The 16,054-nt window shown below is 39.7% G+C and overlaps 1 protein-coding gene across 2 annotated transcripts; it reads left to right on the top strand.

Annotated features, from left to right (window-relative positions):
- Positions 1 to 5,415: 5,415 nt before the first annotated feature.
- On the top strand, positions 5,416 to 15,639 carry l3hypdh (trans-L-3-hydroxyproline dehydratase; the record flags this gene model as incomplete). Of its 2 annotated transcripts, XR_013937520.1 has the most annotated exons (6): positions 5,416 to 5,893; positions 6,043 to 6,212; positions 10,666 to 10,788; positions 11,238 to 11,375; positions 12,961 to 14,458; positions 14,610 to 15,639. XR_013937520.1 is itself a non-coding variant. In XM_080535273.1 (5 exons), 5 exons carry the CDS (start codon positions 5,416 to 5,418, stop codon positions 13,084 to 13,086), a joined length of 1,035 nt encoding a protein of 344 aa, XP_080391399.1. In that variant the 3' UTR covers positions 13,087 to 15,639. The 2 variants fall into 2 exon arrangements, 1 of the variants encoding a protein (XP_080391399.1); XM_080535273.1 differs by having other exon boundaries at positions 12,961 to 15,639.
- Positions 15,640 to 16,054: the final 415 nt, after the last annotated feature.

Genomic DNA, 16,054 nt, shown 5'->3' with positions numbered 1-16,054 from the left:
GAAAAAAAATCGTGCACGCGGGGAAAAAAAACGCGCGCGCCATACGCGCGAAAGAGGACCCCCCCGCCACTAATGTGAAAAATCCTGGAGGAAACACTGCTGTGCCCCACCAAATTTGTTTAGCACCAGCCGCCACTGGTATGTGCGCGATGTAAAATGCTCCTCGTGTTTTGTTGTTTGTGTGGAGAATCTTGTAATGTAGGGTGAAAATGTTGGTGTAGTACTGTGCTGTTTGTTTTTACATGTATTGTGATGATGTGATGTATTGTGATGATGTGAAACAGAACATTTATTGTATGTTATTTTGAATGCGCAGATTCACAAGAGTTGCAGACCAGAGGAAGAATTGTGTTTTATATGTCTTCCATGCAGGTATGTTGCTCCACATGTTGTTTGTAATTGTTATTTGTAATGTTTGAGGGAAATTTGTGTTCTTTCTGTAAACAAATTATCCTGATGTGAAATATACATACACGGTGGGACAACCAGAATATGGCTGCCGTCTGAATGGGTTCACAAGAGTTGCAGACCAGAGGAAGAATTGTGTTTTATATGTCTTCCATGCAGATCAATAAAAAGAGTTGGTTGAAAGAAGTTTGCCTGTTTGACCATCGTTACACTGGTGCCGTGACACGTCGATCTCAAGATCAGCTGAACGCCGATCTCCGTGGCGCGATATTCACAAGAGGTGCAGACCAGAGGAAGAATTGTGTTTTATATGTCTTCCATGCAGATCAATAAAAGAGTTGGTTGAAAGAAGTTTGCCTGTTTGACCATCGTTACATTTGGATTGGGGGACATGGCAAAATCCCATTTACATCTTTAACCAAAGCTTTTAAAATGTAAAAAAAAAAAACTTAGAAGCCCAAATCATTGTATTCATAATAAATAACAATTGACTATAGGCCTACATGAAAAAACTAATGGTATTAGTATTTGTCCAAATGTAGACAAAATACAACATGATTTGTACTGGGGACGGAAAAGGCACTGTATTTTAAAAATGTCCCTACAATGTTCACCTGACCATCCCCTAGCAACTGCTAGTTCACCGATATACAGTGCCCTCATTACTGGGACAGTGAAGCATTTTTTCTTCTTTTGGCACAAAATTCCAAAGGTTTACTACAAAAGAATTATGTGCCATTTCATGGCACCAAAAGTATTGGGACAGATTCATAATTATTTAATTATTATTCAAATGAATCTCATGTTAGTAATTGGTCTTATTGTCCTTCATAATTAATGTACAGGTCCGCGCTCTTATTTTGAAGGACGTTCGAACCCCGTGACCTGGAAGTCAAGTTGTTTCGTGTAAAGTCTCTCTTCAGGAAGGTAAGGAGAACTCCAAATCACACATAGTACTGTTAATGCAGCCTACACGAAATGTGAGAACATTTGTGTCAAATGTAAACTTAAATAATAGTAGGCTTGTGCAAAAGGGAAACAGCGGCTAGAACATGGCAAACTTCGACTCACAATTAAGAGTTGACCGTGCATTTTCACGTTATGTGTGTCAGCAGACTCAGTACATTGCTGGACAGAAGTCCCAGCTACGATACCGATGACTATGACAGTCTTTCTTTGAGGAGATCAATTTTAATCAGCGCCTTTTTATACCTGTTGCGCGATGGTGACGGCACGGACTAAAACATTTCAGCAATTTGAGATTCATGTGGGAGGCTCAGTTCAGTTCAAGTTGATGTATTATTACATGGAATACAAGTAATATAGCCTACAATGCAACGAAATGCTTGAGGCAGCCCAGGTCTCAAATCAAATATAATAAAAACAAATATAGCTGCAAGCGGCAGTTAAGGGTGCATGCTACACATCTATGTTATTATGACACTGTCTCAAAGCACACTAACTGAGATTGATTCGACTAACAATGACTGACATAGCCCTAATTTGCATGTAGCTGTGTATTTTTTTAAGTATGAATTTGCCCTCAGAAAACTGTTATTTTTGTTGGAAATTATGCAGAATATTGAGTGACATGTTTTTCCAATCATGTTGGAATTTGGTACACATTGTTCGAAATGGCATAGGCTACTACTGCATACTAGCATACTCAATGAGTATACTGCATACTAAATTCATAATAAGTATATGAAGTATATGAAGTATATGAAGCCACCCGACTGTTTACACTGCAGCATACTGCCTCCCAGAATGCGTTTCGCACCGGCCGGCAGCTGGGATTTTAAATCCTCCATTTTAAACCTCCATTGGCTAAAAGCTGTAATTTTGGCTCTAGTTAACATGTCATTTTATGAAGTTTTAATATGTCTTCAGGTGAGAAAGTAACCATATATATTCCCAAAATGCATCCAGTTTGTCAAAATAAACAGTTTATATATCTGATCTGAAGTTTCCCCCCCCACTTCTGTTCGCTAGCTACGTTACCTTAGTTACCAGTAGATACCTTGGCTTTACTGCTTTGACAGAACTAAGTTGTAAAATGATTTGGGGGGCCAATATCTTTAGCTAGCTAAAGTAACTATACTATATTGTTGTCTTAGCAGTTGGTAAAAGAAAAACAACTTGTTCCTTCATCTGAAGCTACAATACTTGGACCATTCGTGACTGGGCTTTATCATTGATCATTTAGCCTACTAATACAACTTTATCCAACCAACATGCCTCTTACCAGACGACGGAGGCAATCAGCTCGTCGTATGCGGTAGGCCTACTTGATTCAGATGTACATTATTTATCACCCCGAAGTAAGTAGCCCTACCTTAACTTGTTAGCTAGCTCACTTACTAGCCCCCAGTAGACTATAGTCTATATTATGATGTGAGATGAGAGAAATTGAGGATCTTCTTAATCTTTTATAGCATCAGAACACTGACAGACTCATTAATAAATTAATCTTTAATCATCAAACTAACATCAATCTAACTTGTACAATACAATATACATATATCTAATATAGAATATAACTTGTCGAGCTCCTGCCGCTTCGCCGTCTGCCATTGCAGTTTCACGAGACTGAAGAGACGTGCTTTCGGACTGTAAACAACAGCTGTATGACGCAGTTTGACGAGACTGAAGAGACGCTCAATGCATTTTGGGGATTTAGTAATCCCAGTAGTGTCCAGTCATGGCATACTCAAATATTCAGCAAAATCTAATACATACTAGATTTCTCACATACTCAAATTTCACATACTGTACAGTGTGAACGCTCTCGCATACTCAAATCTACGTCATATCTAGTATGAGTAGTATGCTAGTATGCCATTTCGAACACAGCCATTGTCATACTACTGTCTTGAGGCTCACCAAGTTTCACATTGATTTGCATAAATATGGTCGACATCACCTCATTTGCATATTGCATATTACATTTTTTGACTTGGGAACTTGTTATCAAACCTGTTAGGGACTGGTTCATACTTCTTATGTACCCAGTTTCATGTCGATCAGACATACAGTATATTTGAAGAATATTTTCTTTTAAAGTTATGGCTTCTCAAAGTTGAAAACTTCAATGTTTTACTATAGTGCCCCCTTCTGGAACTTTGGCGTCAGATTTGTTGTGAGGGTATGACCTGGGGTCTATGTTTGTGGGAGTCATGGTCATTTTTCATACAACAGAGGCTGAATAATAATAGAAACAACAAAAACAATAACTTGCGCCCTAATAACATAGGGAGAATATATTGCAGCAGGAATCTGTAGCAGCAGGGTGTAGCCTAAAGTGCGGATTGCAGTGTCGAAGAGTATCACACTGGGACACTGAAGGGACACTTTTGTGGGATCTATCATGAATCTTTTCTTGACATGTAGTCTATTGATTCCTATGTTCAGTAGTTTTGTCACCACCATCATTTCAAGCCATGTGGTTGTGGTTGCTTTTCTTGTTGTTTGTTGCAGTTGTCTAGTGTCTATTTTATTTAGTTTTGTCTAGTTTCCGTCTGTCTGACTCACACAGTAAGATATTATTTACTAATAATTTATTTCACCAGTGAACGCCGACCTTGTATCCTTGAATTTCAGAATCAGATGTTCTAGTTAGCTTTGTAATAAGCAGCATGGGTGTGTAGTTCCACTCAACCTGCAGGTTGGTTTCCTCTTGTGAATATATCACATTGAAAAAGATTGGGGGATGACGACCACTAGGGCTGGGTATCGCCACTGATTTCCCAAAACGATTCGATTCCGATTCACCAGCTCAGTGAGCTCACGATTCGATTCGATTCACGATTCGATTCGATTCGATTCGATTCCGATTCGATCTAGTTAAAATATACATTTTTTGCTTGAATATGAAAGAGATTCTCAGAATTAATGCTATAAATGGTTCAAGGAACCCTATAACATGTAGCATTGTTAAACATATCAATGAATTGACTCCAAAGCAGTTACATGAATGTACTTTTTATTGGAACACATTTTATTGGAACATATGAACATCATTGACCAACATTTTGCAACTACAAAAAGTGCTTTTTAACGTGCTTTACTGCAGCCGATGTAAATAAAGGGGCTACAAACATAGCCTACCGGTAATAATCAACAAAAAAAGCGTTTCCGAACGTTTTTTGAGGGGTTTATATATACAAAATAAAAATGTGCAAAACTCAAACGAAAATAGTGCAATAGATGAGGGTATTTTGGGGAACAAAAACACACATTGTAAACCATAATGTCCATGAAACTAAAGCCCTTCATTACTGCTTGAGGAAAAGAAAAAAAAAAGAAAAAAAAACGTGAAAGATCGATCTCGGGATTTATGAATCGATAATCGCTCATTTAATGAAGATCGATTCAGAATCGGGAAATCGATTTTTTGAACCCAGCCCTAACGACCACGACTGGAAAATACAGAAAATTACAGTATTTGGCAACCAGAACGTTTAGGGGGTTCTCTAATAGTGTTACATGTTTTAAGAATGCTTTTTACAGTGCATTTATGTATGTTTTTGTAAATTAAAATGAAATATAACAAAGATAATTCAGTAGATGATCAAACTGTGTCACAACAAATTAGATTAGAAAACTCCACGACACTTAGGCTACAACTATTAAAAGGGGTGTCAGTCCATCAAAGCTGATTTGATTTTGAATCACTTTGAAGTCAAATTAACATTCAATCCATTACTCTGTGGTGGAATTTATTTCTTCTATGGAAGTACGCATTACTGTGTCCCTCCGCACAGCAGAGGCGGAGCGACACGTTGTAGCCTGCCATATTGTCTCACCCTGAGAGTGTAGCTACAACATATTGCTCCATAGTAATTTACCCCCAATGACATTATAGCGGGTAATTTCCTTAGGATCTTTGGAAAATTGCTGTTTTCACATATGTATAGACACTGGTCTAGTGCTGCAGATAATTAATGTACATGTTAAAATTGGTGAAGTGTACCTTTAATGTATTTTTTTCTTTCTTTTTTCTTTGAGATGGAGTTGCTGCTTCCACCCCACGAAGGGACTGTGTTGTCTGTGGTTGATATGCACACGGGTGGAGAGCCGTTGCGCATTATCCTCAAAGGGTACCCGGAGGTACAGGGCAACAGTGTGCTATCCAAACGGCGCTACGTGAAGGAGCACCTGGACCATCTGAGGAGGGTGTTGATGCTGGAGCCGCGGGGCCACTATGACATGTATGGCGCCCTGATTGTGGAGAGCGAGATGCCCGAGGCCGACCTGGGGGTTCTTTTCATGCACAATGAAGGTTACAGCACCATGTGTGGCCACGCCGTCATTGCACTTGGACGGTTCGCTGTTGACTACAAACTCGTCAAAGAGCCGCAATCGCCAGAGACGGAAGTGAACATCCACTGTCCCTGCGGCCTGGTTAAGGCCTTTGTTGAATATTCTGATGGTAAAACCGGAGGTGTGAGATTCCATAGTGTTCCAGCATTTGCATTTGCTACAGGTACTACATTTTTGTGTATTTTAGAAAGGTTGTATGAAAGGAATGAAATGTAAAAGAACACTGGGGGTGTGTACACTGTAGAGACTCCAACCCTACACCTCCAGTACACCTACAGTACCTTAACACACAGTACATCTCTTTTTTGTCAGATATAATTGTTGCAGTGCCAGGGTATGGGGAAGTAGCTGTGGACATAAGCTATGGAGGAGCATTTTACGCGTTTGTAAATGCGCAGAGATTTAACCTGGATGTTAGTAAGTCCAGGACCAGGGATCTGGTGGATGCCGCTACTGCAGTGACAAATGCTGTCAAATCCCAAGTAAGTATTTAATAATAAATTAAATAATTATGTTTTTTGAAAACACTCAATGTTGACCCTAGGGATGTACCGATATGAAATTTCTGGGCTGTTACAGATAGAGTGGGGGAAATAATATTCTAATATAATATATAATAATATAAATGAAATTTAGACCAGACACTCCAGTCCAGTTGAAGTGAATAGCTGTAATGTAAACAATGAGGAGGATAATAATGAGGATTCAACAATAATATGTTGAATTAAAAAATTGTTGCTATTGAGTGTTGAATACTTATTTCCCCTGCTGTATATCCAATATTTCTAGGATTATATCGGCTGATAGTGCAGTCTTTCACTTTAGTTTTTTCCTAGGTACTGAATCAAGTGTCCAATAGGGTGGCTGCACCGGCTTGGTGCAGTGTATCGTCATGGCGTTTGTCATGGCTAGCAAGCTACTTCTCAAAATAGTCAGAGTACCGTCCTCTAAAGTAGTCTACTAAATGCAAAGATAATAGTTGAGCTTAATGCTGGTTGGATTATCTAGTTTTTATACTGAACCTACCTTAAGTGTTGCATCACATTTTGTCCTGTTTCTAGATGGGGCGTTTGAACTCATTCTAGGATGTATGATGCCATATGTGACACAATAGCGTATTTGGAGTTACCTGGCGCAAAACAGAAATACATCAAATCAGTCTTCAAACTATTTCTGACCTAAAAGTCAGAATTTCGTTTTTTTTTAGCTAACATTCAACTTGAAGCTTTGAAGTACCCACTCTTTATTTTTCCTAACAGTTTTACGTTAATTAAATAAGTATAATCTATCAACAAAATGAGCTTGTTTGTCATGCTTTTCCGATGCGCTTGAGGGGGTGGGCTGAAATAACATGTATGCTTTCACTTGGGTGTGATTGGCTGTTAAGCTCGCTCAAGGGGGAGGGACACAAAGGGCGCCGTGTTTCAATGTTTTCATTGAGAATGTATTTCGAGTTTGTACATCGATGAACACTGCTTAGCTCAATGAATTGTTCAGTAATGACTGAAGGCACAAAGAAAGTCCCCAAGAAACGAAACTTTACTAGGACAACATACGGATTTCACGGGATCAACATACCACAACACTTTCTGCTTTTGGGTAAGTAGCCTACACTCCTTTGTTTGTTTGTGTTGGGTTAGCCGCGTTAGCTAGCTAACATTAGCTAGTATGTTCTGTGTCGTCGTATTGCCTTTTTAAAGACTTTCTAAAACAATCGCATAGCACATGCTGTTCTTATAAGTTGTGTTGTTGCTACTGTGTACAGTTAGTTAACTGTTTTTCTTTTGTTACTTGGGTTGGGCTAGCCGTGTTAGCTAGCTAGCATTAGCTAGTAAGTTATGTGTGGTATTACGTAAGACTTTCTAAAACAATCGCATAGCACATTATGCTGTTCTTATAAGTTGTGTTGTTGATACCGTGTACAGCTAGCTAACTGTGTTTGATTTTTTCTTTTTACTGTTCAGAACAACTTCATGCTGTGGTACTGTGCAGTGTTTCCTCCAGGAATTTTTACATTAGTGGCGGATAGCCCTGTCCGCGCGCGTAGTGCACGCGCAAATTTTCCCCCCTCGTGCACGCGCATGAAACGCGCACGCGCGCTCAAAACAACGTACGTTTGAGTTAGTCATCTCTAGGATTGTTGTTTGATATTAGCCTATACTTTCTCTTATCTGCATTTTGAGCAACTGTACAAGACCCAACAACACAACTCTGATACAGGACTAATGTTACCTAGCTGCTATAGACCCATTTGTACTAAACAACTACAACGTTGTATTGGACAATTTTTTTTTCGAACTAATCCACAGACAGCAGTCTTATTAACGGGCCCCTGTGGTGCCAGGTGTGGAGGCGACCCAGCACAGTGGGGATATACACTATCAAGCCAAGCTCTACTGTCAATATTTGCGTGTGTGTGTGTGTGTGTTTTACTTTGAACGCAATTTCAATTGCAATGTCCCAAGTATTACCTACATCTCCTCTGTGGAAAACTCTAATCCCGACGCAGCAGTTATTGTGCTCGGCGATTTTAATCACACCAACCTGCACACCGAACTTCCCAATTACAAACAACAGGTGTCATCATGCCCCAGCAGAGGAGCTAACATACTAGACCACTGCTACGTTACAATCAACGAGGCTTACCGTTCGTTCCCGAGGGCACCGCTGGGAAGGTCCGACCATGCCATGCTGCTCCTCGTCCCGAAATATAGACAGAAACTTAAATCCTGCAATACGACACCCAAACCTGTTAAGTCCTGGACTGCAACTGCCACTGATACTCTGAGAGGCTGTTTCGAGTGCACACATTGGGACATATTTGGTGCAGGTGCGAACAGCCTCGATGAACTCGCCCACCATAAACGTTGTTAGCTGATCCACCACCTAGCTCCTTTGCTCCTGCCAGCCATGCAGTTTCGGATCGCTCATAGCCACTGCTAGCTTCAGCAATGTTTGAAGTGTCTGGGACATCTTTTTTCTTGAAAAATCCATCCATCTGTCGCTGTTTTCGTTTAATTTTTCGAAGTTATTTAACGTGATATCTTATTTGTGCACCTAGCTAGCTAGATCAGCTTTTTGTATCTTTTAGATCAGTGTTTCTCAGGGCGCCCCGAGGAGAGGGTTGAGAAACACTGTTTTAGATGGTTCACATTTAGACCAATCCGGAGTAGCCCTTGTGTCACGTATGTTTAATTAAATTAAATTAAATTTAATTAATTAAACTGAATGTTTAATGTCATTAATCTGATTTTGGATCAGCGGTTAGAGAGAGATGGGCGTGGATTTAGGTGCACTTTTAGTCAACATCCATTATAGCGCTGATCTAGGATCAGATATATTTTAATCAGCTAAAATGTTCAGAGGTGGATTTTTTTTTGGGGGGGGGGGGAGAAATCGTGCACTTAGTGGACTGAATCAATTAGTGGCGGAGGAAATTCATTCGTGGCGGCCCGCCACCAATAAATGCATATAGAGGAAACACTGCTGTGCCTGGCCTTGCCCTCCACCTCCTGATTGCCTGAGTTACCAGCACTTCAGGTAATTCATTGTCATGTATTACCTATTTTATTTTATGAACATGGTATGGCGGTAATATTATTTCATTTATTATGGGCAATAATTTAATGTATTGTCTTCTGTCTGTTGCAGCTTTGATGCTCTGAGACCTGGCGTGGTTATGGCCAGGGAATACAACGACGCAGAACCAGTCGAGTTTCAGCTACTGAAACGCACTGATGTCAAGCCCCCCAGAGGTGATCTTCCTGTGCAAGCCCCACCCGGACTTGACGTGGACAGACAGAAGTATCTCTTTGACAAGATCAGAGAATTCTGTTCTGATGAGGCAAAAGACACCACATGCCCGTGCCCACCAGACTCCACAGCGCCTCAGAACAAGGCACCTCAGAAAAAGGCACCTCGGAACAAGACTGTCCGTTTGTAGCGGCAGGAGAAACACGCGGGAGGAATGCAGGAATTGCACACTACCTGACTACTTGAGAAATACCTGAACACTTTCATTTTCATCTTGTTGAACTTTGCACAGCATATTACTGTTTACACTTTATTATTTACATGTTACACTTTATGTTACACTTTATTACTTATCATTACTTACTTTACTTATTTACTTGTGTTTGCACAGCATGTTACACTATTGATTGCACTTTAATTCTGCTGTAGTGCGACTACCATCACTTATCACTTTATTACTTATCATTACTTACTTTACTTATTTACTTGTGATTATTGTGATGGTATTGTTGTGATTATGTACCTTGCTGCAAAGCTAATGTTGAAGAACCACAGCCAAAGATTTGTATTATTGTGTACTGTAAAATAAATTCTGATTCTGATTCAAGACTTTTTTGTATCATTAAAAGAATAATAGTTAAAACAACCATAAAGCCTCCATAATGATAAGCTGGCTAATTAGCTTAGGTAATACCTTGCTAGGTAATAATGTTAGCTATAGCTATCTGACCCAGTGACTAACAATCTAAGTGACTGTCAATCTAGAGGGGGAGTGGTTGGGGGTGGGGTTAACCAGACATTGTTACCGCCCATTACCTGGCTGTGTGAAGGTGAGAAAGAACAACATCTTTGAAGGGCATTTTCTCAGCATTGTGATTTCAGGGTTAGCAACTTTCAAATACTCATGTCGTCTTCAATTCAACTCCGATTTCAATGTATGATGCATCATTGGAAAGCTTACAATCTGTAGTTTAAGCACATGTAAAAAACAGAAAAATTATTCTGCCCCCTGGTAGCTCTTTTCATTGTCTGCTGTCACATATGTCTTACTAAATGTAAAAAGAGTTGTCGGTTGTCGACCACAGCCAGGGTAAAGTTAAAAACAGATGGAAACAAATGAAGATGTTGGAACATCTCTTCTGGGGAATTTCTAATGTTTTATCTTGTATGGTTCCCTCTCAGGTGACGCTGCACCACCCCACCAGTGAGGACCTAGCCTTCCTCTATGGCACTATCCTCACTGACGGAAAAGACACATATTCCACAGAGCCCACTGCTAATATGTGTGTGTTTGCTGATGCCCAGGTAGTTACTCAAGTCGGATGGAGTCCTCTCAGTCTGAAACCAAGGGTATCAGCATTAACAAGCTAGATAACAGAAACATTCTAGCTAAAGGGATTTGAAATATAATCACGTTTGCTAACAACAGCTGGACACATTGTGCAGGTAGGCAGGGAAGAATAAAAAGAAACAAACAAAACACAAATACAAAAACAAAGAAAATAGTCAGTAATTATAATAATTCCCCCTTCCTATATGAGCATGGTTTTAAGAACTGGAATTTGGCAACTTTCAGGATGAGTGGGACATTGTTTGTGAGTCACAAGGAATGATTTCCCTGTGCAATCGGGTATTTTAGCATGAGCTTTTGCAACAATGTGGCCTGCCAAAATACTCTGGACTGCAAACTCACTGGCTTCTTTGGACTACCTGTGTTGTGTCTAATTGGTTTTCTCTTGGGTGTGGTGTTCCAGGTGGACAGAAGCCCAACAGGTTCGGGGGTGACGGCCCGTGTGGCTCTCCAGTACCATAAAGGTTTGATTCTCCTCAACCAGACTAGGATCTTCCAGAGTGGAGCCACAGAATCCCTGTTCACAGGCAAAGCTGTTCAGGTAAAGTACCAGGAATGTCTTCTGTATCATTTTATTGATTTGGCACATACAGTGCACTCCATAAATATTGGAAAGAGGAAGCATTTTGTCTTCTTTTAGCCCTATACTCCAACAGTTTCGATAGGGTCGAAGAAAGAGATTATTAGCTTTAATTCAATGTATTTTTTTTCCAGATTGAGTTCACCATTTAAACATGCCTATTTCAGGGCTCCAAAAGTATTGGAAAAAATGTATGCAATATTACTATTATTGCTTTGCATGCAATAACTGCCTGACGTCTGAAACCCATTGACCCCACCAGACGCTGGGTATCTTCTCTGGTGATGCTCAGCCAGGCCTGTACTGCGGCCTCTTCAGTTGTTGTTTGTTTTGTGGTCTTTTAAATATTATCGTCAGGAAATGAAATGCATGTTCAGTTGGATTGAAATCTGAAGATTGACTTGGTCAATCAAGAATGTTTCTGGCCTTGAGAAACTCCATAGTTGCTATGGCAGTATGTTTGGGGCCATGGTCTTACTGTATGATGAAGCGCCAACCAATGAATTTGGAGGCATTTGCTTGTACCTGAGCAGACAAGATGTTTCGGGACGCTTCAGAATACATTCTGCTGCTGCTGTCAGCAGTAACATCATCAATTAAGACATCCAAGCCGGTTATTGTGGCCCCACCACCACCATGTTTCATGGTATGCTGTAAATCTAGTGCAGATCCCTTTTTCTCCAGGCTGGCTCTGGTACATGATAATATTCATCCTATATGTCCTCAAAGCCCCTTTTCCAGACCTCTGCAGGCTTTTTTAGCAAACTGTGACCTAACTATCGTTTTTGAAAATAACTAGGCCTAGTTAGAACCTTCCTGTGAAGCCTCTGTTTGGCTGGTGACGTATTCTGTGGCTCTGATACATTCAAGCCTACCTTCTGTAGTGTTCCTGATCTATGGGACAGTTGTTTTGTGAGGTTTTCTTATTTCTGGTGAGCTTTCTTTGGTCTTCCACTTAAGAAATCTTCCTTGGCCTACCAACCCATTTGGATTTCTGAGCTTACCAGTGTTTTCTTTCTTTCTTTTTTTAATGTGACAAACTGTTGATTTTGTTAAGTCCAATGTTTTGGTTATGTTAGTGATTGTTTTTTTTCAGATATTTCAGCCATATACCGATTCTTTGACGTCTCTTTGGTCTTCATATTGACAGACAGCAATTGCAGACTCCAAAGGGAAATGCAAAGCCTTGAATCAATACTAGACATTGACAGCTTTCTTATATGATGTGATTTTTGTTTTATAATTTTATTTTTTGTTCATCTACATGTTTTGTAAATGAGACATCTAAACAATCTCATATGCAAGGTAAAGTTTAGTGTGAAGTTTATATTGCAATTATATAGGCCTATTGTGGTTTTTGTTTTAATTCTTGTGAAAATGATGTGAAGATTGTGTTAACAAATTCATTGGTATCAAACTTTTTACTGATGACCTATTTTGACAGCATGGGACTGGCACCAGAAGAGTAACCAAAAAACTGGCTATCGTCTAATCTGTTGATAACATATTGTTACATTTCACAAGAACCTCTCTCATTTTTTCCCAGGAAACCACATGTGGAGACTTCAAGGGTGTGGTGGTTGAGGTGGCGGGCAGAGCGCACTACTCTGGGGTGGCCAGCTTTGTGCAGGAAAGTGATGATAAACTAACGCATGGGTTCCTCCTGAAGTAGGAGTAGGTAATGTATGTAGTGCAGACCTGGGTGGGTTGAGCCTACCTGGAGTGAATCCTGCCAGATGGGTGGGATGAGCCACAGCTCAGTATTATTACCCCTAGTCAAAATGCCTTTTACAATTAATATCTAAGTGAAAAGAAGCAAACCTAACCTCTAAATGATACAAAGTGAAACATGACACATTTCATCACATTTTAAAGCAAGATACATTTTTATTTGTAACTTTTTACAGTTTCAAAAGAATAAAACAAGGAAAAAGGCCTTGTGCAAAAGTTTGGGAACCCTGTCAGCTAGTACTTAGTAACTCCTCCATGGGCAACTATAACAACTTGCAAATGCTTCCCGTAGCCAGCTAAGAGTCTTTCAATGGAATTTTCCCCCATTCTTCCTGGCAGAACACCTCTTGCTCAGAAATATTCTTCGGCCTTCTTGCATGCACGGCATGTTTGAGATCTCTTCACAGATTTTCAATAATATTCAAGTCTGGGGACTGTGATGGCCATTCCAAAACTTTCATCCGTCTTTCCTGGAGCATGGCTGATTTTGAGGTATGCCTCGGGTCATTGTCTTGCTGGAATACCCAACCTCTCTTGTATTTCTGGACTGGTCCTTCGAACATTAGCCTCTAGAATGTCTTGATATTTGGTGGAATCCATTCTTCATTCCACCCGCACAATATTGCCTGTGCCCCCAGCTGCTACACAACCCCAAAGCATAATGGATCCACCTCCATGCTTAACAGTTGGCAAGGTGTTCTTCTCTACAAATGCTTCACCCTTTTTTCTCCAAACAATCCTTCTTTGGTTGTGGCCAAAGAGTTCAATTTTAGTTTCGTCAGTCTAAAGCACATTGTTCCAATAGGCTTCAGGTTTCTCAAGGTTTTCTTTTGCATACTTCAGACGCTTAATTTTATGTTGAGGTCGTAGGAAAGGCTTCTTTCTGGCAACTCTGCCATGTAGGTCTTTGTTGTCTGCTACTCCTTTTTGTCTGCTACTCCTTTTTGTCTGCTACTCCTTTGTGCAGTGTTGGTTCTTTTGAGAATGTCTCACCAGATCTTGGGCCATTCTATCTGAACATTTTCTAGATCTTGCCTTGACTTCAATTGTTCCATTTATTTTCCATTTTCTGATGATGTTTCTGACAGTGGAAATGGGTAGTTTGAAACGTTGCAAGTTTTTTGTAGCCTTCACCTTGATGGTGGAAGTGAACTATCTTGATTCTGACATCCTTGGACAACTGTTTAGAGGAACCCATGGTTTTTAACACCAGACACAACAGCCACACAGTTGGATACTTTAGAAGGCATGGAGTTACTTCAGAATATATAGTTCAACGCTGGAATTGAAGCCCTAACGAGTAAATCACCTTGGTCTGGGCCTTAGTAATCATCTTCTCAAAAGGCAAAGAATAATCCAAAAGGGTTCCCAAACTTTTGCACAGGGCCCTTTTCCTTTTTTTATCATTTAAAAACTCAGAAAAATGAAAATAAAAAGAAACCTTGCTTCAAAATGTGTAGAAAGGTGTCATGTTTAACTTTGTAGCATTTAGTGTTCAGGTTTTCTTTCAATCACTTTTGTGTAACAGACATTTAAACCAGGGGTGCCCACATTTTTGCACCCCACTGTAAATGGCGATACCCTTGATAATTAAGACAAAATGCAATTCACATTTTGGCATTAACTTAAAATCTTGTGCTTGAAAGTACTCTAATACCCCTTTTCCACCAAGGCAGTTTGAGGGCTGGTTCGGAGCCAGTGTCTAATCTCAAACCCGTTCTAAAGAACCGGCTCTCAGCCAAGACAACTTGTTCCAAAGTGGCACCAACACTTGGCTGGTCTAGAACTAAGAACCGCTTATGTCAGGGGCTGGGACCAGGATTATACTGACCAACCAAGAAATGTGTGTATCATTAATTTATTCAATTTGTTTAACTGCAATACCAGTCTAGTTGATGCTAGGTAGCTAGCTATATCGACCTAGCTTACAACAAGGGCTAACATTAACATCTTACGTTTAGTGTTAATAATAATCAAAACAAAGATAAGTATTATCTTTCTTCTTGAACGTAATCACCGTCCATAGCAATCGCGACGAGCAACACAAATACGTTATTGTTGTATTATTATATTATTGTCGTTCTTTAAATTGGAGAATGCTGAGACAGTGATGTAATAACATGGCTCTCTAGCCCGTGGAAAAGCAAACCGGTTCTTATAAGGTTCACAAGTTGAACCAATTGCGAACCGGCACTAGCACCAGTCTAGAACTAGGTTGGCGTTGGTGGAAAGGATGTATCAGTGATACTAATAATTCATACTACTCTGCAGAGCAGCATCTTCCATGGTCTATACTAGAAGAGTTGTTATTGTTATGTAATAGATATACTGTGTTGTGAAGATAATAAAAACACAGAATTACTTATGAAACACTCATATGTATAACCCTTGCTCCTTTTTAAAAATGTTTTTTCTTTTTATAAAAACCTAAAATGTTAAATAAATGTTTAATAAACCTTTTGATGTTATTGAGAAAACAAAGAAGAACAATAAATGGCCTATTTGCAATTGTTAAATTGTGATTTATATTCTTTTTCTGGGATTTACTTTTAAATGACTGAATTGAAATTCTCCTAAATCAGATTTTCATGGGTAGTAGCGGATATTGTACTCAAGAGGGTGCTATATACCAAACATTTCCCGCTAAATGACAGAAAAGTCAAACCAAAAATAATACAGGTTTGAAGAAGACAAATGAGTGAATTAAGTGTTCTGTTAGAAATAATTGTGTATGCCTGTCCGCACCGTCATATCTAAAGGAGGCTGGATCTCAGAGATGCCATGATAGTGCTTAGTAGTCACTGACTACTTCAAGTGCCCTTCGGAGGTAACTGTTTTCATGTCCTAACATATAATCTGAATTAAGTCATTTCTCACTTGTACGCCTTTTCTTCATGTGTCCCAAGGCC

The sequence above is a fragment of the Nansenia antarctica genome (assembly GCF_963989245.1).
Source record: "Nansenia antarctica genome assembly, chromosome: 1".
Lineage (NCBI taxonomy): Eukaryota > Metazoa > Chordata > Actinopteri > Argentiniformes > Microstomatidae > Nansenia > Nansenia antarctica.
Note: the sequence above shows the minus strand (reverse complement) of the source record. Positions and strands in the feature narration are given on the sequence as shown.